Raw genomic sequence first — 23,323 nt, forward strand, 5'->3', positions numbered from 1 at the left:
CTGTCCTTGGTGGAAACATACATTATTAAGCAAACTCTTACCTTGCACCAATAACTGACAAATGGGCTTAGTGCTGGTTTGAGTTCAGTAAGCACTTTAAAATAACAGATTTGAGTTTAGTTGCAGTTTGAGAAAAAAAAAAGTCCAAACTGTTTTTTTTCCTTTGGGCTCAGGTTCTATTTTACTCTCTGGTAGCAATATCATTAACATACTTCTTTGAAAACTTTTCGAGATAATCAAGTGACTGGTTTTAATTAAACCAAACCAAACCAAACAAACAAACAAAAAATCAGCCCAAGGCAGATGCCCAGCACAGAGAATTTCAGAGCTAATGTTTAACTCATAAAAACAAGAGAGAAAAGACTCCTAAATAAAAACTGCTCAGCAGCCATAACTCTAAATGGTACAGTAGTACCCATAACATTTCTAATTCTTACTCCATCATCTTTTTATTCAATATGGACAAAAAATGTGCAGTTTCCATATGAATATATTAAAATTCATTGGATTTTAWGTCTTAGCATTTTTGCCACAAGGTTGTTCCTGCTTCCTCTCTGACCCTTACTGTATCTTCTTGTGATACCTCCTTCTTTTACTTTTTTTCCCATTTCTTGGAAATTACAGGAACTGAATTATTGATTTATTKTCTGTCCTAACACTGAAGTTCCCATTTTAGTCAACATCTTAGGGTTGCAAACCAAGGCTAGTCCACTGAATGAATAATGGACTTTTTTTTTTTCTTTTTTTTTCTTTTTTTTTTAAGAGTAACATGTTGCAGAAGTTACCAGGTGCCTCTGTTTTAGGGTGCCACTTAAGACATCTTCTATTTGATTATTCTACCTCATCCTAACCACTAAGATTATTTTGAAGGCATGTCTTGATTTTCATAGCTTGACAGAATAACCATTGCATAAGCTTTGATCAATAAACACTGCATTCCACTTACAAAACCTTACCTTAATCATAGAGTCCCTGTGTTTGCACCAAACACTTGTTCACTTGGTTTTGCTCAGCTGAGTTGAAGTGAGATGGATAAGGGATAACTGGAAGCAGAGAAAGAGGACAGAATGGGAGGGCACAGAGCAAGCCCAAGTACAAACATCAAGTAGTTTTGGATGTTAAAAATAAAACTAGTGCATGTGACCATGTAGGTCAGCTTACAGAGCAGCCTCCTCCACTGTATTTATTAACACTGTAACTACTGGAGTGATACTTAGCAGAGAAAATGGAGAGAAAGAAGTAACCGTGTCCTCTGTCCTGGGTACTTAGAGGAGCAGATCACAACATTTTCCAGAACTGTACAGGTGTCCTGCCACTCTCCTAAGAAGATTCAGTTCCCAGTCCTTTACAGCTTGACCTTTTTTTTTGTGCCCATATCAGTTTATGATTTCTGCTATTCCAATTGTCACTATGTCCCATAGCCCTGTTGTAATGAACTGCAGCAAYAGATGCAAACGGTGATGAAGTCAGTCTGATCCACAGCAGACTGGGGCCTGGGAGAGGGGTACTGTGGGGAGAAAGACAGCCAAAATGACCCAGAATCGGCCTGGCAGTGTCCCAGCCCTCACTGAGGGGTCTCTGTAACTCAAGCCACTGCATGCACACCAAAAGGGTCCAGCCAGCAAATGGGAGAAACTCCTTAGAGGTGCAGTTCGCAGTGCCTCCCTCCCCAGCCAAACTTGGCAGTAACAGCAAAGATAAGTAACCTTATTTAAAGGTCAACATGAGTCTATCAAAGAATTTCAGATACATATATGGCAAATGCACATATACAGGTACTCTGTAATTATCAGTGACATTCAGGTAGTGCCTGAGATGGTCTCTGGCATCACACACRGTGCGTGTCCTTTGCCTTGGCAGCCTGATCTCTGTGAGGGCACACAGGAAAGGCCACTACTTCTAACTAGCCTGGGGCACTGCTCATGCCCCTTCCAGCATTGCTGCTTGTTCGAGACCTTCTTGGACAGAGCAGCAGTTAAGCACCCTTTGTTTTCTTCCTTCTGGGGTGTGGACATGTTGCTGCCTCTCCCTAGTGGTTGTCTAACCTGCGCTTGTCGGCAAAGACACCTCTGGCAACCCTGCTGTGGTATGTGACTGGCTTTCTTCAGTTTGGAAACACACAGCACCTTTTTGCTGCTGTGGCGGCAACTCAGAGATCCTAACTCACACCAAACTTTTTGTTTTGCTTTATTTTCTCCTTTCCCTATCTGCAAGTCCCCAGTGACTCTGATGGTTTCAAACAGTTCAGGCAACTGTGTTTTCATTTTTATGTTGAACAAAATGTCAGCAGGTGACAACCAAGAGTTGCTGGTGCCAGCTGTAATTTAGTAGTGCTAAATATGGTAAACAGTCTGGTTCCATGGCCTTTTTTAGAAAGTGCTGTATTATTATGATACCATTTTCTATCACCTCATTGCACTGGGGAAAACAGGGGCAGCAGTAATATATCTAAACCTGTATTTCTCCCAATCACAACATTATCACTGATCTGTTCACCCTTTTCACCTCTTCTTCTCAAACTCCAGTTCAGGTTTATTCTTCAACCTCGACTCCCTCTTTAATATTGTCATTGTATTTTTGGACTGTGTTTAAATACATATCATTTGCATGCTTTCTTGTATATGAACCACAAGTACTTCTCAAAAACATGTTCTCTTGGTTGAGGAGTAAACTCCCTCCAGCTGAATTAACTGGAATTACTACAAGTATTTAGTGCTTCAGAACCAGCTGTTGTCAGAAATGAAGCTACCTTCTATCTCAATTTTGCTGGCACTTGAGGTCAGCCTGCTTTTAGATCTTTATGTTCCCAGGAAGTTTGAACTCTGGGGGCACTTTTTACTGTTTCCGTGTGTTGCTTGGTGATGACTCTGAGCTGGAGTGCCTGCCATGTATCTGGCTCATCTGCCTGCCCAACCTCATGCAACACAAGCCCTTGAGTTTTACAAGACTCCAGGTGAGGGCTGTACCGCCAAGAGACATCATTTGTGGTGGTGTTTTAAGACACTGTATCACAAGACCCGCAGAATTAACATAGCTCATCATACCTGAAAACGAACACGAGATGGAGAARGAGGGAGCAGAAGAGCCAAGGTGACAGGGAGCAGGAATTCATCCCTTTCCCTGCAATACACCCTTGTGTTGGCTCGGCTGCATCTGGAACTATGCTCTCAGCAAAAGCAGGAGGACTTGGAGATCTCTGCTGCCACTGTTACCTGTGCTGGCTTGATTTTCGCTAATGAATGCCAGTCAACACTGCCTGCTGCTGTATGGCCATATTTACTGGTAGGATGCAAGAAATGGGAAAACCTTGGAAGAAACATGTAACTGCTGTTAATTTTGTGATGTAGATGCTTTGGGAGAAAGCTGTTGCCAGTCTGCTTTATTCTCTTAACTCATGTCAGTCCTGTGGTTAGAATTACTGTACTATATAGAAGTCCTGTATTTTATATACACGTGTGTGTATATATATATATATAATATATACATACTCTCTGTATATATAGAACATATACTATGCTTGACTAGCAGTTACTGTGGCATTTTGCACTAGCTCTGAGACCATTAACCACTGCTATACTCATTACTGCCACTCTGTTGCATTACTACTGAACATTTTGTCCAGGAAGCTACGCARTGTCTTCACTTTTCATGTGTGAAAGCTAATGAGTTTGTGCGAGGCTGCAGAGAGCCCTGAAAACCTTTTCCCTTTTACACCCTCCTACGGCTGCCCTTTACGCAGTGCCCCTACACCACCTCCGATTTGAAGCAGGTTAAACTCCGTTGACCCAGACAGGTCAGCGCCGCCCTTTCGTGTCACACTGCCGTGACAGCTAGGCGGGAGGGCTCCCCCCACCCGCCGGGMGACTGGCCCCAAACCGAGCGGCGGCGCCGCCTTCTCTCCCCAACCGCCGCCCCGTTGCAGTTCCCGACATGCCCCGCTCGCGCGCTGCGGGCATCTCGGCGGGAGTGGCGTGCCCTATCTGCGGCTGCGCCAGAGGCGTGAGCGCGCGCTGCATGCCGGGAGCTGTAGTCTTCCCGGAGGGGCGCGGCCTGCCGGCCTCGGTCGCCGTGCTTGGCCTGAGGGGGGCGCCATTGCCGCGCTAGGGATTGCCCCCGTCTCCCAGGGGCGCCGGAAGGGCTCTCTGTCCCAGAGGGCGCTGCGGGAAGGCAGGAAGTGACGTGAATCGCTGGCGCATGCGCACCGGCCTCCAGAGCCAGCTCGGGCAGGCAGGCAGGTAGGGAGGGAGCGGCGCTCGCGCGCCTTGGACCCGAGAGGAGACAGTGCGGGGCCGCGCCAGGCTGGGCCGCGCCGCCGGCAGGAGGTACGAGGGGAGCGGCCGCCGCCGCCTGGTGCGCCGAGGCGGGAGGGAGGGCGCCGGGCGCGGGCGGATAACGGATAGCGCCAGCCGGGCGGCGAACGGGGCCCAGCCGGGCGCGCGGCAGGAAGGATGGGGCCCGCGCGGGCGGCCGGGGGCGGGGCCGGCCGCGGCGGGGGCGCCCGGCGCGCGCCTGCAGCAGGCGGTGGCGGGAGCGGCACGGCGGGAAGGGGCTGCCCCGCGCCCGGCCGTCCCCCCCCGCCCCCCCGAGCCGCTCGTCGGGTAGGCCGTGGGCGGGCCGCGGCCGGGGAGGGGCTGCTGCTGGCCCGGGAGCCGCGGCGGGGCGCGTGGGTCTACGGGCTTGCCCCGGCGGCGCGCGGGGCAGCGCGGGAAGCTCGCTCCGCGGCTTTCGWGGTACTCGAGAGACCTGTGAAAAGTTAGAACTCCGTGTAGTGCAGATGGTCTTCCCCAGGCTTGATAATTGTTGCGAGGCATATGAAATTTTCCTTTTGCGGGCAAGGGTCATAAGGAGAGGCAGTGTATAGGAAAGAAATGAAACTTTCTCCTGTGTTTCCTAAACTTGTCCGTTTTATTTTCACTAGTGATCTCAGTCTGTCTTATAAGAGCTGTTGCTTCTTGCAAACATAATCTCACAAGTTATTCCAGGCTTATTACAATATTGTCTTTCTTTGTCTATCTGTGGTGAAAAGTTTGGGCCTTATCTAGAAATGTGGTGACTATTTCCCATTGCTATGTCTCTAGAGATCTTATAACCTGCAAAAATCCACCCCATTCATAATCTTTCAAATTTGTATTCCTCATGCAAGAATACAGGCAATGATGATTTTAAACTTTGCCTCTTGAGGGCGTTTATCGAAAGCTGAAACTCAAAGCTGAAAAGGTAAGTCCTGAACTGTGAAAATCTTGGGCTGCTGTTTCTGCTGAATACCCAAATGATGCTGAGTGATTGTATTTCCTAGTCTTGTTACCCTTTTTTATTCAAACTACCATTTCTTTGGAAATTTTTGTTTCCTAGCATATCTTCAGCTCTGACTGTTTAATGTTAGTGAAAGACTTATGAAGTCTGTGTATATATGTGTGGGCTATCTAGAGGCAACTTCCCTAGAAGCTAGCTGTTTTAAAGCTATTATGTGTATGCCTGAACAGTATAGTGAGTAATAGTTTGGATCAAACTTATCTTAGGTGTATCTTTACATATGGATTTATGTTGCCCTCCCTGCTACATTAACACATATGAACTAGCGATTCAAAGCAAGTTTGTGACTGTGCGAGCTAAAGTTGTGCCTGTTAGTTGCACTTTTGACATATCCATAGGCACTGGGAAAAAATGAAGAGGAGATTAAGGTATGAGATGATATGTAAGTTAGAGGCCCTTCTCACAATGGGATCCCATCTCATAATTTTAACAGATGCAGTGGTGCTTCACTTCAAAGAGAACATAGTGGTTATTGGGGCCTAGGGAATACGATTTTTTTTTCCTTTGAGACTTTTGATTTATTGGACAGTGTTTTATTGCATCAGGTCTCTAATTGAAACACTATATAAGGATGTTTCCTTTTTGTCGTCAGGGTACCACGCATCAGGTTTTTCCAATGTTGCGCTTTCTGTGTGGATGTATTCAGACCTGACTTSCGTATGTAGTCACATACATTTAGTTCAGTGCTAATTGCTTGAAGAAGTCCCAGTTCATTCTAGTTTGAAAAGTGGAAGGCGGCAGTGGTCCATTTCAGCAGCACTGCCCAAAGACACTGTTAAAACAAGAAATATACTGATTTCTGATACTGTAGCAGTTTATGAAGGTTCTTTATCAGAACTTTTAAGCATAAATGTATATTTAACCAGATTGTTTAATAGTTGCATTACAACTTCAGTGTTCCAGTGCAGTGCTTTTTTATTTCTTCCTCATTGTTGAATTAACTAAAGTGAACAGAATCCTGTGTTTTATTTTAAACTGTCCTTCTGTATCTGGCAAGCTTTTCTGTTTTGATATCTTTTGTTTTGTTTGTTACTTTCTTCATGAGAATCTGGCATTTTTCTGTAGTGTTTTACAAGTCTTAGAGGGGCAAAGGAGAGCTTAAATAATATCTGTAAGAACAGAGAAGGAAAGCATATCTCTAAAGGCAACGCTGGTGAGTTGGAAAATACAACTTTGTGTTTAATGGAGCCACAATGCGCCATCCAGAAAAATTGAGATAGTCTATGTGAAAAAGGATAGGATGTAGGAATTAAAAATAGGTGATATAAACTGGGGATAGGAGTTCTAATTCAAGTTAGAAATGTGAGAAAATGAGTAGCAGCAAATCGGTAAATTTAAGGGTTTTGTTTAAATACTTCAGAAAGCAAAAGAGAGTAGAGGTGTTGGGAAGCTAATAGGCTATGAGCAAGTGACTGTAACAATTAAGAAAAATAAAACATTAAAAGACATTCAACTGATGGAATGTGCGAGGTTGAAATGTCTAAACAGAGTTTTGGAATGAGGTAATGAGCTATGAGTTAGCAAGACCAGACCACTTTTGTTTTCAGCTTCCAAGCTTGTTTTCTGAACTGATAATGAAAGCATCTAACCTGATACTAAGGGAATACAGGATATCAGAAGTCCGTGTTTAAAAAATAATAATGAAGAAAACTGATGTAAATTTCAGAGATAAGTGGCAGTGATATCATGGCAAGTCTTCAGTTTTTCTGCTCTGAAGAAAAAAATAACTGTCTATTACTTTGTCAGACTTAGAAAGCTGTATTGTATTTACCAGAATGAATGTGGATTTTTCAGGATACAAAATGCTAGCAGTAGGATTGTAGGCCTATAGAAACATCAGTGTTAGAAGTTGTTTTAAGAGGGTAGAGAAACTCTGGAAAAACAGCAAAGGTAAGTTTAAACAGAACATGGAGTGAAAACCTCTGCTGAATAAACAGCTGTCATCAATTTTCATAACAAGAGGACTGGGTACTGCTTAATATGCAGTCTCATTAATGTTCTGAACTTCATTGAACACTGTGTAGGTATAATAATTCATTATGAGAAAAATGCAGCAGAAGTGGAGGTAGTCTAAGGCAGGTGATGAACACTAAGTTTCCTTTTACCAGAATTGATTAAAAAAGCATACTAGTAGTAGGAAGGTTTGTGAAAAAGTGGTGGAAAGCAATAGTGGATTGGATATWACATGTTCACTTCTGTTTGTTCAGTCATGTAATACAGGAATAAATGAAATTTATTGTGATTTTAAAGTGTATGCTTTTTAAAAACATAAGCAATGCTCAGTGTTATGAGGTGGCAAAAGCTAAAAACATTAGAACTGAAAGAAATARGATTGCAATTCTGGGCGTGTATATATAGAGAAAAATATACTGAGTTTTAAGAGTATGCTCTAAGAGTGAAGATTTAGCTAGTCACCAACTGCTGTAAGTTTCCTTATAGTCATGTCATTCTGCAATAATTGTTTTCCCTTTTCTTTTTGTTTGGTAGTTTAGGCCACTTGTCAGGTTCAGCAGGCATATTCATATATTGTCTGAGAACCTAACCAGAGTTTGACACACGAAACATCTTTTTTTTTTTCTCTCTAAATGAATGATTTGCTGATTTTAGAGTTAAGCATCCTGTAATTAAACATCCTGATCTGCAAACAAGGCATTGTAAGCCTAGAAAATCCAGTGCTAAGATTACCCTTGAAAGAAAATGTGCCCATTCATATATGAAGCTGTTATTTTGGCAGGCAAGTCACGTAAGCCATTTGATGATAATTCTGTGATGATGATTAAATTGTTGTGATTAAATTGCTGTGATTTCTGTTGGTCTAAGGCAGGATGAAACAGTCTTAAAAGATGTGAGAATCCTTTTGTAACTTCCACATGATCACCTGTTTAGCTGCCTAGCTGTGCTTGGCTTACCTTTCCTCTCTAATGTGAAAAAAGCAGAAAGGCAAAGTTGTCTTTGTGAATGTGCCATTTGTTGGATTTGAGGGCTGTCAGAATAGGAGCAAGGTTAGGCTTAAATGGAACAAGGAAAGAAGAGAGTCATGCAGCTTTAGAACTCTCCTTATGGTTTTCGGTTTGATGCTTGGTGCAGCTGATACATCAGTATTATGCAGTTTTCAGTTGTTGATGTCTTAAGRTAGTATGCATTCAGTAGAATTTTGACTTACTGTTATTTTGTGCTTTTATTATTGTTCCCCAGTTACCTGGAAGCGTTTTTGGCATACTCTGTATCTTCATGTTGACTTGTTCCAACAAGTAAATTCATTGAATGCAAATTTGTTATCGAGGAGGGTGAGAGATGCATTTGGTTTCGGTATCTACCGGCATTTACAATCCTGAATAAAAGCTACTTGAAACTACAAAATTAACTTCATTATTAAATTAAATTAGTTTATTTTAACCTAATTTATGTTAAAAAGTGAAGGGTATCTTATTTTCATTACATGAAATGCCTGAAGATTCTCCATTGTTCTCTTGCAAAAAAAGTTTTAGGTCATGTTAGGATACTAGAAATGTTAGAATGACTCTCTTGTGACAGCTGAGGACTACCCAGTGATGCAGATGACCATTTTTCAAATGCTCCACTTCTTAAATATGACCTTACAGAAAATATGTTGTGGGTCAGCTAGTTTTGTAAGTCTGTGGAGGATATGCTGCAATCTTAATCAAAACCAAAATAAATCCCTGTTTTAAAATAAAAATAAATTACATTTTAGTTTGATGCACAGGAATAATCACTTCCATTRTTTCATGCAAATGAGCATGTTAATATGAAGGTACTTTTTGTTAATATAATAGTATGTAGTTCAAAATTTTAATTGCCCCATCACTAGCTACTTTGTTTTATAACTTGTGAGATCTTTTTTGCTTTCAGAGTGATTATGGAGTTATAGAACTCATTTTTTTTTCTGCATTTGAACAGACTGTTATGACTATGAGCATGGTAAAGGAATTTTGTGTTTGTGACTCAAATCAGACAGGCTCAGTTAATAAGTTGTCTTTGAGGCTTGGTAATTTTCTGCCCTTTTGTTCAGACTAACTTTCTGGAGTTTTGAAAGCGGTATCTGCTGCCTCGTTCAGTGAAAAAGGACCATTAAAAATGGAACTCAAAAGATCTCAGAGATAACTTGGTGATGGTAAATACAGTAAGATACTAGATATACTGTGCTTAATTTTTTGTTGAATCTTTTTTCTTTAATAAAACTATTTTTTAAAGATTAACTTAGGTGACCAATTATGTGGCTGTTAGGGCACTTTTTTTTTTTTTTTGAAAGACTGCTAAGAGGCTCAACACTCTTTCAAGGCTATATATTCTATACGTTTAGCTAATAAGATTAGGTTAAGTTTGAAGTCTCATTAATCCTCTTGGATAACAGAAGGTGATTCTTCTGCTTCTTCTCCATCATTCTTCTGTTACGTTGTTTGCCATAAGGAGTGTGTTATTGTTACTCTACGTAAACTGAACGTAGTAGTGAATAGCACTAATGTCTGCCGCTGCAGCTCCCAAAGCCACAGGAAATGGAATTCACATCATTATTCTTTTTCTTTTTTAGTGCTAGGTTTTGGAATAACATCAGGAAAACTTACTTTTGCAGGTATTTTATGAATACTGCTATTGTTAGAATTCTACAGTGCCTGTGAGACATGTTCCCCAGTTCCATTTTAAAGGTAGAGAAAGTTGAGCTGAAGTGCTAGAAATTGGCCATATGCTACTTGAGCAATAGCTTTTGGTAACTTAGGGAAGCATTCTTTCCTCTAGATACCACAAGCTGTGCAAGAGTCTGAAGACTTTGGAGAAGAACAAATACCACCAGTGTCCCTCAAATAATGAGTGTTTCTACTGATGAGCACTCCTGATGAATTCTTATTGAACTCCCATTGACCTCAAGTATCCATTGTACTTTATCAAATATTTTGCAAAAGAAGCAGATTCAGTGTCACCAAAATGTTTATCTTTTGAGTCAGTTTTTCAGTCAACAGGAGGTGACAATGAAGAGATTTATCAGTCTGCTGATTTTATGCATTTTCTTTTTACTCAGATTACATTGTAAAAAGTGTAGAGACTTGTAGATGGTTTTTGGTCTCTCTGGGATGATGGAAGATACCCTTGGAAATTTTCCAGGGAACTAGTATTAATCCCTAGATGATACTTTTATCAGTGTACAACATGTATTATTATATCTGATTTAAGAAGGCAAAGAGTTCATTTTTATCCTAATTTAGATGGTTGCTTGGACAAGGTAGGTCATCACTGTAAGTGACTGTTTCACACTGTCTCTGAAATCTTTGACTTGATCAGCAGAAAAAATGCATGCTGACCACTTCAGATGTGCAGTACTTTTCTGTTTTTCCTAGAAATCTGAGCTTAGATCGTTTCCAGTTTTGGATAGGGGACCTGTTTTGAACACCTAAAAATCTTAAGATCATAATTTCTTTAGTGAATGTAGTCAGTCAAGAGTGGATGCTGATTTTTAGTTTAATACTTTTTTTTTTTTCAGGACTACTAGATTGAGGGAGTGAAAATGTCATAAGAGATTTGAGTGGTGCTGCATTAAAATCCCAATAATACACTATGGAAACTCCTCATCAGTTTACCAGAGATTTTCAACTATAGAAGGGAGTATCCAAAAACATGGAAAATACTATACTATCTTTAGGAAAAAAAGAACGGTAGAGCATTTCCATGACAACCACCACAGACTTTCACCAGAAGTAGCTTTAATTTTGATAGTGTGGAAAAGATATAGGGCTTGGTATTTGCTTTGAAAAAATTACTATGGGTGAATTCAAAGCAATTGTTACCAATTAAGCTACAGTAAAACTGCTTAATGTAAGTGGATGGGGCAGTCTGAAGTTGTTATGCCCCTTTGATTTGGTCTAGGGGAAAGACTACACTCTGAAAAGTGGAAAGACAGACTTATAGAAAACAATTATGGATGAACAAATCAACTAACACAGGATTATTTTAATCTCAATGATAAAGAAATAATTTGTTGTCACGCTGAATAGCTGTAGTGATGGTGTCAGTAGATAGATAGCAGATAGTAGAAAGATATATTAGGTAGTTATCAGTGAGCTAGATAAAATCCTGGATGCGGTCATAAAATTCCTTATCAGTAGTCAGAGAAACAGTAAAAGGATGGTGCTATTTTAGATTTGATTTTAGGAGGCACGGAGGATATTATAAAAGCTCCTTTTAGAAAATAACTTTGGATTATGCAGTTTAGAAAGGAAGATATATAAAGTGGATATGTGTTGGAGTTGTGTTTATTTACTTTCTGTGAGAGACTATTTATGAATTAAGTTCTTGATGTCTTTACTAGTGGAATTCTTTAATTTCTTGACTATTGAAGGAAGCTTAAGTTTTCCACCTTTRATGAAGAAACCTCTCCAGTCATCTGGTGGTAGGAATTTGTAGGAAGGCTTTACTCCCATGTAAAACACAGTGCACTATCTCAAGAGTTTTTTTTGTGTACAGACTGCTCAGCAAATAGAGAGGGTTAGTCAGCAGAGTGAGCTGTCTTGAAAGTCAGAAATAAGCATGGCAAAAGTTGCAACTAAAGCTTGTAAAGGATCTAACACCAAATAAAGATAATTTTCTAAGTTATAAAAATAGAGAATGAGAAAGTGTGGAACAATTATGGAGAGGGGTTGAGGTAATGTTACAGAATCCAAATAAAAATTAATAAATACTGTGCTTATATTTTCAATGGAGGTGGTGATATGAAACACAGCAGGAGGGGATTAATAGAGCTAGAAGAGGAAAATAAAAGTTATTACCTTAAAGACAAATAAATTTGAAAGAAACTAATACACTTTAGTTGTGAGATGGGGGGAGCTGGATAAATGAGTGCAGTAATGAAAAATATACTAGGGGAACTTGCTGCTGATGAAATTGCATGGTATCACTGACAATTGAAAACATGGAACACCATGCTGGAAGGGTCACAGAACAGAAATGAGATGAAATTCAATAATAAAGAATGTAGATGTTCGCTGTCAAAAGTTTCCTTTAAGCTGAAAAATTTCAGGGATTGAAAACACAGATTTAAAATGATCATAGGAGCTGTCAAAGTTCTGAACTCCTAAACAAAGACAAAGGGTATCCTGTGAGTTTGAGAAGAGATGTTTCAGGTAAAAATGAAGAATTTTTAATAATGTCACCTAAGACCTTGAGATCTTATCTGAAGTATTTATTTCTGTGATTGTTTATGTTCGGGGTAGATTGAACAGAAGCAAAGAAGAGCTGCTAGTGCGATCAAAAGCAAGGAAAGCATATTTAGTAAGAAAAGACTAGAAAAACTTGACTAGGCAAAATGAAAGAAGAGAGAAGGAAAAAACTTCTGTTGAGGATCTTGGAGGGAAATAACTCAGGAGCTGGGGAAGAGGGCTGTTTCAAGGACTTTTCTGGCAAAAGAGCAAATAGATAAATATTGCTACCAAATAAATTTAGACAAGAAGTTTTAAGTTCCTCAGCGAATGTCATATCACTTGTTAGTGYGGTTATGTGAGCTCATTGCTGAGGTGACGTGACTGAGAAAAGCAAGAGTGTGAGCTGTAAAATTCATGTTTGCTTGTAGTGCAGGAAGATGGATGATGGCAGATACCAAGAATTCCTTAAAAATATTAAGCTAATATCTTATATTTGAACAGTTGACAAAGTGACTGCCATTTAATAGCAGTTGTATAAAAGTGTCAAGCAACCTGATATACTTCATTTGCCTGATTTAAAGAAAGCTTATGAAAAAACATTTTCCTGTTAGACATACCCTTTTAGCTCATAGTTATCCATGTGGTGTTTGAGTTCATTTTCGTAATGCTTAAATATACTCAGTATTTATTTCAGAATATTTTAGTAATAAAAGAAATTCTAAAAGCAGTCTGAGTGTTTATTTTCTGGAGTTGCCTTTTTACAGATAAAATCCAGAGCTTCTCCAAACATTTATTCCTTTTAGTATACAGGTAATAATCATTTATAAAACTAAAACGGGAAGAAAGTGTAATTTCCAAGTGTGTTGCAAGAAACATGAAAATTTAAAGCTCAGACACCTAAATACATGAAGAAAGTAGTTTTTAGGTTGTTAAGAATTTATGTTGGAAACTTCCAGAGTTTCCAGAGGATCTTCCTGTATAACTTGTATTTGAAAAATAAGCTGTTTAGGAAGAGCATTTTGAGCATAATTAGGTTGCTAAATTAGTTATCTGTGTTCACATTTTTGTGCTGCATTCAGTGCAATGTGTRACTGATTGGCCTTGAATATAGTAGTTTTGTAACCCTTAACAGTTTTAAATCATGGCCAAGTTTTAACTTAGTGAAACCTGAAATGTGTCTTCTGTGAAAGCAGAGTCTAATCATCAGAATTTTTATATGTGGCTGTCAGGTATCAGCAACTTAAAAAGAGACTCTCAGGAGAAGCACGTTTCAGTATCCTATTTTTTTAATCTCTTAAAACTCTTTGTGCTAATTCAAAGAAGAGCTCAGAGTAGACTTGATTACATTTGATATGATTTGAGATGAAAATCTTAGCTGCTTAGAGTCTGTATACATTTGTGTTGCTCCATTTTTAAAGTATGAAGGTGCACAGGGGATCATTTATCACCTGGTGTTTCTATGCTTACGGAGTTTGATGTAGGTCACATATTTGATACAAGAAGATGTTTGAAAGAAGCTTTTGAAAACTATATAGGGTAGTTTTATATGTAGTGTAGTCTCCTAAATTTTGTATTATAGAGCTGCAGATCTTAGCAGTATATTAAAAAATCTCCATCTATATGAAGAAGCGTGGCAATAGTGAGCCATTATAGAATTCTATTCTCAACCTTTTTTTGGAATTGAAGGGAGATGTAAGGACAGAAGCAGTGGTGGAGGGAGCACTAAAGGTAGAGACCTGATCTGCAGCTCATTATGGGGAGTAAGCTAAAATGAACTAAAGACTAATAGTGAACTAAAATGAGCTAAGACTACTTCACTTCTGAGTTAACACAGGAGAGTTTCATTAGTTTGTTTTATTTCCCATGTGGAAAAGTATTAAGATTTATTAGTGTAGCTTTCTTATTAGCTGAGGCTGTATCCTCTATCATATACATCTCAGTTCTTTCTTAAAAAGTTTATTGCCTATTTGTGCCTTGCAGTCTCAAAGAATATAATACAAGTTTGGAGTTCTGACATGAAAAACTGGCTCTCTGAAGTGCCAGTTCAACTCTGAAGTTCTGCTATACCTTCTAAGTTGCTAGAACATGATAGGATATAGAGGGCCAGTGACTGGAGGTGCGTGTCTACCAGGGACTAAAGGATGCAAACAGAGCATAAAATGATGTGTTGCTTAGTAATTGTATTTTGACRTGCTCTTTTTAATTGCCTTGTAAAGGAATCATGACGACCTCAGGAAAAGAGAACTTTCGCCTGAAGAGCTACAAGAACAAATCTCTAAACCCTGACGAAATGCGTCGCAGGCGAGAGGAAGAGGGTCTTCAGCTGCGGAAGCAAAAGAGAGAGGAACAGGTACTGTACTACAGCTGTGGTAACTAACTAGTCCTGAAATGGTTTTCATTTTGCAAAAATATGTCCCTAGCTATTTTTTCTCTCTCCAAAGCCCTTCTTTCTTGTTCCTGCCCTGCCAAATTCATGCACAGTCAAAAATAGAAGTTACTTGCAGTATTTACTGCCTCTTCTGCATGTGGTACAGAACTTACATGAGTACTTCTTACTCACTCAAGTGTAAGATCAGCTGGAGCAGCTTGGCAGTGAACGCAATTTGAACTAAATTGGGTAACCTTACAGTGAAGGTGACTGAGGAATTCCTGTTGCATTTTGCTAGCTGAGTTGTGGTGGCTCTAATCTCTTTTTAGAGAGTAGTAAGCTAAGGTGAAATGGCAGGAAACATTGCAGCTAGAATAGGAGGAGGAGGAGAAGGTTTGACCATGTTGTTACAGGTTGTAGGAAAGATTTCCTTGAGGGAAGAAATAGATTGTTGTCCTGATGATTACCAGTTTTCTTTCTTGGAGTTCTAGTTCATTTATGAATTTATAGTTCATGCTCTGTCCGTACCCATAAGGATAATACCTTGAGCAGTGGATTTAGTATGTATTGTACAGCATGATGATTGAGAAAAACACTTGGAAACAAAAGCTTCCCTTGCTGTTCATGTCTTGCTAGTAGTTAATACTTCAGATTGCGAAGTGACAAGTGCCAGAATTAAATGAAGAAACAGCATCAGTGACAAGAGGTGATGAAAACCATCTTCTGATTAAAAAGAAGTAGCTCTGAGGAGTATTTGTTCTTGTGTTCATTGGAAAGTTTAAGGGTTTGTTCAAATCCTGGTAAAGTTATAATGAGGCCTTTTTCACCCATGCTCTAGTTTCTGGATTTTGAGCAAAGATAGAGTTTTGGGTTTAGAATGGTAGGTTAAATCTTCAATCTGTTCTGATATTCTTTTCACAGTGTCAGTACTAGATGCTTTCAAGGAAAGGTTGTAATCTGTGAGAGTTCTGAAAGTGGATTACAGTATTTCTTGTTAATTTTGATCAGGAACAGCAGGCAGCATTTTCAGGTTACTGATACTGCAGAACAACATCACTGATCTTATCTGTAAAGCTGCTTTTAAATTATTAAAAATGATGGGTCTTTTTTAAAAAAAYTTGTCTTGTCTTTGTGTCTGACCTCCCCAGGACCTGATTACTGCGAGCTGACTAAACAAAGTAGGTAATAGTACTTCCTTTTCTTAAGGAAAATTGTTAATCCTATACAGACTGACAGTGGAATAGAAATGAAGCTGCAAGCAAAGTGTTTCCTCTTACTCTTTTACCACTGCAGCTGTTTCAGACTGAACGTGCTTGCAGGTAGTTCTCTTTTATATATTTGACACACAGGTCGTGGGGGTAGCCAATGATTGTCTCAGTGGTTGACTCAGAGTGGTTTACTGCCATCAAGAATGCCAGGTTTGTCATTACAGCTGCTAGTTAGAGCCTTGTTTTAGACAATCATGTACAGAAATTTTACTCTTTGACTGACTTGTTTTTATTTGCATTTGCAGTTTCATGTTCTGTTTCTTTAACTTTCATATATGCTTCATTTTGTTGTCTTAAATTGTTTATGCAGTTTCAGCCTCTGCAAGGGAAGGCTTTCAATCTTTTATTGAAGTGTGCTTAAACTTCCCCATTAAAAAAAAAAAGAAAAACACACCAAAAAAACCAGAAAGCAACCCCAAGCCTTCATATTTTCACATAAGCCAAGATTTATAGGTTTTCAGGTTAAGATTATGACCAAGTACAATGTTTATGCAATTTGAGTGGGTACATCAAAAAAGGGCCTCCTAGTAACAGGAGGTCTGTCTCCATCTTGTCCGTCCCCTGTAGTGGTGCAAATATGACAAGACTCAGTGCTGGAGCTTTGTTTTCTGAACTTGTCAGAGAACAGTTTGAGCAGTGCCCTTAAACCCACCTTATCGTTTTTAATGTCTCTTCCAGTGAGAGAGCTGGTTTAAAGGGGGAGAGTAGCAGCTGTGGCTTTTCTAGGTCTCCCTGTGACATATCAAACTGGCCACCTTCCTTGCTTGATCAGCAACCAAATTCCCATCATCCCAATATCATTTCCACAGCCCAGTCCCAAGAGATCACCCTCTAAAGCCCTCTATTCCCTACAGTAGCTCAGTTACTGCAGTCACAGCAACTGTTCCATGGAAATCTATTATACACAGCAATTGTTCAGGTCTTTGAATTGCAGCATCCTCTCCTAGTATTTGGGAGAAGGACAAAAAAAGCAATCCTCTAGAAGGTGGAAGTAGCACGTAGATGGAGGAGGACAGCAAAGAAAAGGGAATATCAATGACGATTTTCCGGAAATGTTGGGAACCAGTATTCTATTGTTTTGTTCATTGACTTGATTTATGAGTCCAAAGGAGACCCAGTGCCAGCATACTTGTTTTCCTATATGTCATTTTTATTGCAGTCTAATATGACATGATTGTGTACATATTAGCTGTCAGTTTGGCACTGCTTTTAATAAATATTTTTTCTCTCTCTAGTTGTTTAAACGCCGGAATGTTGCAACAGCGGAGGAAGAAGCAGAGGAGGAAGTGATGTCAGATGGTGGCTTCCATGAGGCACAGATGAACAATATGGAGATGACCTCTGTAAGTGTTGAGAAAGTAATATAGGGTTTGTTGAAACTGAACACACCTATCATGCAGTGGCTTAAGAAGAATGGCATTCCAGAAGGATGTGGAAAATAGATGACATTCAAAGAGCTTATGGACAGCTCTTAAATGTCTGTATCAACAATAGTGACCTGAAATGGATTACATGAGAGAAATGTTAGGAACAGAGTTAGTGGTTGTTCAGTGTGCATACTTTAAAGAAAATTAAGTTAAAATATCATTGTAACAATCACCCTGATTACTGCTTGCTTCTGATGTTGACTGTCCTAGGTAATTTTATCAACTGTTGCCCAGAGCTGGTTGCCTTTTTTTTTTTTTTTTTTAATCTGAAACTCAAAGCACTTGAAACATAAAAATGCAGTGTGTGCAAAGTGTTTTTGCAATTTACAAAGTAAAAAGGGAAACTTCTCTTAGGAAACTTTCAAATGGAACTAGGGTATTAGAAACATTACATCACAGCTAGATCTGCATAGCTGTCTGCATGTGTCCTTGAACTCCATTCCAGCCTGGAATTTCACCCTACAGAAAAGCTTTATCTTAGTAGAAGTCAGGCTTTTCTGGTTTTTCCCATTTCTTTACCACAGTCTTCTCCCTGGAAAGAAGAATGGCAGAGAGTCAAGCTGCAAGAGAGGACCCAGTCCTCACCGAGTCCTAAAGACTGTCTGTTAATTTTCACTCTTGCATCTATATTCAGAATATCCAAATGATGTTTTAACAGAAATGAGAYTGGTTTTAGTTTTATCTGTTGGTGGTTAGAACAGCCTTGAAAATTACTGAGAGATAGAAATGCTTATAAGCAATATGGCAGATCCGTAATGGAACATACTGTTTTACTCTTCAGACTAGGCTTTGACCATCACACAAGCTGGTATTTATGACTCGTCTGAAAGAGACGATGRTAAAAAGCAAGGAAGGAAGCCTATGTAATTGGCATAGGTACTACCATTATGCAAACTACTGTTTTAAATACTATTAATTTTAGGGTCTTAACAGTTAGAACTGAAAGATTTAAGAAGTATTACATTTTTTGGTTCCCTACTAGCTGCAAACTGCCTCCTGTGACAAAATCTAGACTCTTTTTGTTCTATCGTTGGGATCTCAAATACGGACTAAGATTAAGTGTTTTCACTGCTGCCATCTAACTCTCTCTTGGGTTTGAATCAGAAAATCATGTAATGAAATAAAAATATCCAACTATCCCTGTGCTTCTCTCTCCATGGAATTACATGTGTGATGAACAAAAYATCATGTTTTACCTGGTATGAGAAAGGTCACTGATTTATCTTAGCCATATTGGTGGAAGTACCATCAATATTCTGCAATAATTTAATACTCTGATATTTTTGATTGTGATGTCTGTCGTGAGGTTTATCAACCTTCTAAAAATGAGAGAGAGTTCATGTACATTTTGGTTTAAGAGAATAACTCAAAATGTATATATTGCAAAAATGTAAATAATAGCATAATCAGAAATGTTCCTGCATAACAACAAGAATTGCTATTTCAATTAACCTTTTGCTAAAACTGATGTTTATATAGTTGTTTTGGGGGAGGGGAGAGGGAAAAAGAGGTTTTTTTATACATATATATACCTGTGAGATTCTGAAGAGCAATTGTTAATTTTTGTGGACTGGCTTAAATAAAACTTGAATTTTGACTTCTAGAGAAGGAAGGCACCACTTAATAATGCATTCTGCTTATATGCATTCTCTTATATGATAACTGTTTTATGGTGATCATTATTGTCCAGACTGATTCTTATTTAGGTTTTTATTCAACAAGAGGTAAACTTCTCCATTAATCCAAGATTTTCTTGTCCCCCTCCCCTTCTCTCTGTTTTTCTGTCTTGCCAACACAAATCCTAGAGTGCTGTCATCACCTCTGATATGATTGAGATGATTTTCTCCAATAGTCCAGAACAGCAGCTTTCAGCCACCCAGAAATTTCGCAAGCTACTCTCTAAAGGTAATGCTGAAACTACTTGGAGAAAAATGTAGAAGGGCCCCTGGCTTATTCTTTGACTTTAATGGAAATAAAGATCGAATCTCATGCAGAAATTGCTGGATTAAGTTCTCTTTCTCAGTTCTGTAAAATATTGGCTAAGTGTATGTTAATAGCCTCTTCTGGTCTGGAAAACTATGAAATTAAACGATGTGGATGTGATCTCCACTTTGGAATGCAAGTTTGAGTGTTGTAGGAAATGTTTCTATGGCTCAAATATACTGCTTTCAGCTCTGCACTTGTGTGCCAGAGTGACTCTGCAGAAGCAATGCTTTGAAATTGGTTTCCTCAATTACTGAGTGTGTTAGTGTTCTGAATCATGTCATCTCGTTAACCCAAAATTCAAGCTGGAGTATTCTTTTGATGATGGATATGTATCCATTGCCTTTTAGTATAGCTAAAGCAGTATTGCAGTAAAAGAACATATTTTCAAAACAGAGAAATCAGCACATTCTTGAATATTTTTGTGGTACAGTAATTTGGAAATTCCCTGCAAAGAAATTAACGCATCTAACTTTTTGTTTTATTTTAAATAGAACCAAATCCTCCAATAGATGAAGTCATAAGTACACCAGGGGTTGTGGCCAGATTTGTGGAGTTCCTCAAACGAAAAGAAAACTGTACACTACAGGTATACAAATATAAATCTGTATATCTTTTTGTATTATGAAGAAATTTGGTGATGCAAATTAGGTAGAAAATATTAGTAGTTTGGTAAACTAGTTGTCCTCCTTCTGTTTTTTTCTAGGAATAACAAAGCTATTTTATTTTCAGGCTTTCTAGAAATTCCATTTCTAGGTCTCTGATGGGAGCTATAGAGAGCGAATGCTGAGGTTTTTTTGTGTGATGGCTAGGATGGAGTCTCTAAACTGACTTTCTCATTTAACAAACAGTTTGAAATGTGGGCCTCAAAAGATGAAAGATGTTAAACTGCACTATTTGTCTTTTTTTTTTTTTACTAGTTGAAGACCATTTTAAGTCTAGAATTCTGACAGATTAAAAATTTAAAGTCTAAAAAGTTTAGAATTGCAACTCTAGATAGCATCTATAATGATAAAGGTAGAAACCATGAAGCTTTTTTGCTTTCATCTGAAAAGTTTCATTGTGTATGCTACAACAATGGTTAATTTGTTTTGGTTTTGACTTACTTCATGGAACTTTTTTCTAACTATTGTTTTTTCTGGTCAGTATTCTTTTTTTCTCTGCTAGTAGAAAATACTGATTTGAAATAAAACTGATCTTGCAATAAAAAAAAACAACAGCTGGATAACTATTTTAGTACAATATGTAGGTTAGAATTAATGCTCTGTGAAAATGCATGAGGCAAAGAGTTTGTTAGTGACTTGTGAATTCCAGACTTTGGTGGTTGGAGGCAATTTTTTTTTTTTTGGTATAGTAGAGAAAAATATCATTTATAGGAATTAGTTTTCAATTTGACACCGTCAGAATTCCAAAGATCTGTAAGCCATTACTGAGGAACCAGCAGAGTGTAACTAGGAAGAACATGTATCAGATTTAAGTGTCTTTTTTTTCATTTGCAATTCCACTGGAAAGTTAAGCAATCTGTTTATCAGAAAAGTTGAATTCCTTTATTATTCATAGAGCCTCCAGCATGGAAGCCTTAAGACAGAAAGACAAAGGGCAACAATGAAACTGATAATGTTTGAAGGATATAATGACATCTTCAGTTTAAAAAAAAAAGAACTTTATATACAGTCGTAAGTTGAATCAAATTATCATGGCTCTACTGGTATTTGCTATATTGATTTTTATGTGAAAAGAGCAAATAGTCTAAGATGAAATTTATAAGCTTGTCCTAAATAGTTTGTAAGCAAGCARTGGAGATTTTTTTTCCTTTTTTTAAAAACAAGAGGGTACATTGTTCTTGATAGTCCATTCCAGCTTGTTAATTTTCTTTACAAGGGTATCTTGTGCTTGTTAGTCCATTAAAACTAGTTAACTTTCATCTTGCTAAATATGTGTCCCTGATTGGCAGTTCAGGGTCTGCAGGTAAAATTTTTTGCTATGATCAGAGACGGGAAGCTTCTCTTAGCCTCACCTAAACATTTTTGGGGGTAGGGAGGTCCTTGTTTCCAAGAGTGTTCGTTAGCACGAGCACACAGACTTTGGGCCTTCCATTCTAGGAATTCCTGTCTCTACTTTGAAAATCCCTTCCTTCTGCAACCAACAAATACTGGAGACGCCAAAGATTTTTCTCTCTGCATGCTGCAACTATTTGTATGATGAATTGAATGTGGAAACTCTTCTGTGTTAGTGACGATGAAACTTTGTGTGACTTTATGCTCCAGATTTCTTTTGTATTGTCAGTGGAAGATGTAGTAGAAACTGGACTTTTATCTAACCAACTTTACTGTAACTTTTTCCTTCTGAAATGTTAAATGGTGCTCACATAAGAGCATCGTCTGATTTTTTTTTTCCCTGTAAATCTAGTTAGACTTACTAGTTAGACATTGGAAAGAGCTCAGTTTAATGGAAATTCTTAAGCAAAAAGGTAGAGAAGTCTCACGATTAGCTCATACCAGAACTGATTTCATAAAGGTTGAAATAAAGTGCGGATTTGAACAAGGAGGAAGTAACCGGGCTACTTGGTCTTAATTTTGATTAATCTATGTATCTATGGTGTTTTTTTCCTCCAGTATGGGTATATGACAGGAGAGAGTCTCTGTGTTCTGAGTAGTTCACGGTGCTGGCACCCATTAGGAAACTAAAAGGTTTCTAGAACTAAAGGGCAAGTTCTAAAATACAAGAAAGATGCCTCTATGGTTGGAGGATGGCTAGTAAACCTATTACACTGTATCAGAATACTAAATTCAGAAAAAGTAAAATTACAGGAAAGTATCATAGAATCATARAATTGGTAAGGTTGGAAGGGACCTCTGGAGATCATCTAGTCCAGCCTCCCTGCTCAAGCAGGGTCACCTAGAGCATGTTAGACAGCATCGTGTCCAGGTAGGCTTTGAATATCTCCAGAGAAGGAGACCCCACAACCTCTCTGGGCAACCTGTTCCAGTGCTCTGTCACTCTCACAGTGAAGAAATTCCCCCTCACGTTCAGGCGGAACTTCCTGTGGTTCAGTTTTTACCTGTTGCCTCTTGCTGTGTCACTTGGGACAACTGAAAAGAGTCCGACCCATCCTCTTGACACYCTCCCTTCAGGTACTTATACACATTGATAAGATCCCCTCTCAATCTTCTCTAGGCTAAAGAGGCCCAGGTCTCGCAGCCGTTCCTCATAGGGCAGATGCTCCAGCCGTCTGATCATACTCACGGCCTTATGCTGGACTCTCTCCAGTAGCTCCATGTCTCTCGTGTACTGGGGAGCCCAGAACTGGACACAAGTACTTGAGATGAGGCCTCCCCAGGGCTGAGTAGAGGGGCAGGATCACCTCCCTTGACCTGCTGGCAACACTCTTCCGAATGCACCCCAGGACACCGTTGGCCTTTGTGGCCACAAGGGCGCATTGCTGGCTCATGGTCAACTTGTCATCCACCAGCACTCCCAAGTCCTTCTCTGCAGAGCTGCTCTCCAGAAGGCTTTTCAGCCCCCAGCTTGTACTGGTGCCTAGGGTTATTCCTCCCTAGGTGCAGGACTCTGCACTTGCGCTTGTTGAACCTCATGAGGTTCCTCTCCATCCAGCTCTCCAGCCTGTCCAGATCTCTCTGAATGGTAGCACAGCCACAGTGTATCAGCCACTCCTCCCAGCTTGGTATCATCAGCAGACCTGCTGAGGAGGCACTCTGTCCCCTCATCCAGGTCACTGATGAAGAGGTTGAACAGGAYGGGACCCAGCACTGACTCCTGGAGGATTCCACGGCACTGCTGACAACCCTCTGAGCT

The 23,323-nt window shown here is 39.3% G+C and overlaps 1 protein-coding gene across 1 annotated transcript in view; it reads left to right on the forward strand.

Annotated features, from left to right (window-relative positions):
- The first annotated feature begins 4,207 nt into the window (after positions 1-4,207).
- KPNA1 (karyopherin subunit alpha 1) overlaps positions 4,208-23,323 on the forward strand; it is a 59,528-nt gene continuing 40,412 nt past the window's right edge. The window contains exons 1-5 of the mRNA XM_085324573.1: positions 4,208-4,322; positions 14,678-14,811; positions 17,333-17,440; positions 19,330-19,429; positions 20,002-20,096. Of these exons, the coding sequence (XP_085180699.1) occupies positions 14,683-14,811; positions 17,333-17,440; positions 19,330-19,429; positions 20,002-20,096 (432 nt within the window). The 5' untranslated portion in view covers positions 4,208-4,322; positions 14,678-14,682. The remainder of the gene's footprint in view (positions 4,323-14,677; positions 14,812-17,332; positions 17,441-19,329; positions 19,430-20,001; positions 20,097-23,323) is intronic.

The sequence above is a fragment of the Rhea americana genome, unplaced genomic scaffold (genome assembly GCF_003343005.1).
Source record: "Rhea americana isolate MKP2758 unplaced genomic scaffold, rheAme1 scaffold_92, whole genome shotgun sequence".
Taxonomy (NCBI): Eukaryota; Metazoa; Chordata; class Aves; order Rheiformes; family Rheidae; genus Rhea; species Rhea americana.